Source organism: Fukomys damarensis, unplaced genomic scaffold (genome assembly GCF_012274545.1).
Source record: "Fukomys damarensis isolate Sample0158 unplaced genomic scaffold, DMR_v1.0_HiC HiC_scaffold_33, whole genome shotgun sequence".
Lineage (NCBI taxonomy): Eukaryota > Metazoa > Chordata > Mammalia > Rodentia > Bathyergidae > Fukomys > Fukomys damarensis.
In genome coordinates this window covers 1421103-1422774 of record NW_022900945.1, presented here as the reverse complement: position 1 = coordinate 1422774, position 1672 = coordinate 1421103, and the positions used below count along the sequence as shown (strand labels likewise).

General features: G+C 54.4%; 1 protein-coding gene across 6 annotated transcripts in view; it reads left to right on the top strand.

Annotated features, from left to right (window-relative positions):
• Positions 1–1666, top strand: part of Kank4 (KN motif and ankyrin repeat domains 4) — a 29698-nt gene extending 28032 nt beyond the window's left edge. For all 6 annotated transcript variants that reach the window (XM_033758204.1, XM_033758205.1, XM_010605036.3 and 3 more), the window contains one exon: positions 969–1666. In XM_033758204.1, coding sequence (XP_033614095.1) covers positions 969–1265 — 297 coding nt within the window. In that variant the 3' untranslated portion in view covers positions 1266–1666. The remainder of the gene's footprint in view (positions 1–968) is intronic.
• Positions 1667–1672: the final 6 nt, after the last annotated feature.

Sequence of the window (1672 nt, the reverse complement as noted above, 5' to 3'; positions counted from 1 at the left end):
TAAGTTTTTTTTTTTTTTTTTTTTTTTTTGATGCAGGGTCTCCCTTTGTAATGTAGGTTTGTAGGTTGGCCCTGAACTCACTGTGTAGCCCAGGCTGGCCTCGAACTCATGGCGATCCTCCTACCTCAGCCTCGTGAGTGCTGGGATCACAGGCATGCACCACCACGCCCAGATTGCAATGTGTCTTTTACTGTGATAATTTTTTAAAATTTAAAATTCACCATAGTTTTTTTTTAATCCCACCATAGTTTTTATCCCCCAGCAGAAGCAGCAGTCCAAGATCAGCAGCCCAATCCCCAGCTCCACAGAGTAGTGTGAGGAGGGTCACCAGAGCAGAGTGGGTGCTGTGTTAGCTTCCTGTTAATGATTCAACACTGAGATAAAGCGACTTAAATAAACATATATGGGGGAGCTGGGGTGCAGCTCAGGGGTACGGCAATGTGGCCTGAGTCAAACAAAGGGACGTTTACTGTGGCTCATGGTTGCAGAGGTTCAGTGCAGAGTATCTTGGTGCCATAGCCTTGGAACTGTGGCAAGATAGAGCACCATGATAGGAACGCACAGCCCAGAGGTTTGCTCACCTCGTGGTGGCCAGGAAGCAAAAGGGAGAGAAATGGAGCCTCAATAGCCCTTCAAGGACAAACCCCGTGATTTCACTTCCTCCTGCCAGGCCCCGCCTCTTACAGGCTCCACACTGGCTGATGAACAGGCCTTTGGGGGACACCTACCCAGACATACAGTTGCATTGCAGGAGGGGAGCCCCAGCTCAGGGACTGTAAGCCAGCCTGACCTTGTTTCAGAGGATACACAATCCTGGGCTGCTGTTCACTTTATGGACAATCTGATACAATCGAGAACAATCTAGGCAGACAGGGAGCCGGGCTCCCAGAGTGTGCGGAAAGGTGAGACGCCCCGTAGAAGTGGATTCTGAACACCCCACAATCCCCTCTGTGCCATGCACCCCAAAGGGACAGCAGGAGCCTGACCTGGCGCAGCACCCCCCAGCGGCCACCGGGGGCGTAGCGAAGGACGCGGACTGGCTGGTTCCGAATCTCTGCCCGCCCACAGCAGGTTGTGGCTGCTCTCTCCCCCGGACCGCCCTCGCCCATCATTGCCGCCCCAGTTTTCTCAGAGGCCGAGGGACTCGTCCCAGCCACCAGGGGCTTCACAGCTGTGGCTGCCCCCTCTGCGGTGCAGGGCTGCCCATCAGGGAGGAGAGGGAGAAGCTCCTTGCTGTCTTGTTCTCCCCAGGTCATTGGCTTTGATAACAGCTGGGAGAGGCGTCTGGGGGAGGCTTGTGGTTGGTTAGTCTATCAACAACCATTACCTAGGAGCTGAGAAAACGCACCAAAAAGGGAGCAGGCTTGTCTGGAAAGATATGTGTTCCAGAAAAATGGGGAGCCAGGGTATCTGCTAATGCACCCCGCGAACTGAGCATCTGTTGAACACTCCCTTTAGCCCTTAGCAGCGCCACTTTGGGAAGCTGAGACGGGATTCCAAGTTTGCGGGCAGCCCAGGCAATTCAGCCGCTTACAAGACCTCGTCTCAAATCAAAAACATAAAAAGAGTGAAAAAAGCTGGTGTAGCTAGGTCCCCGCTGCCGAGGGCCAGGCCGTGGAAAGGGAGGCCGGGCTGCCCTGTCCCTGTCTGCTGTGCTGGGCCGGGCGCAGGA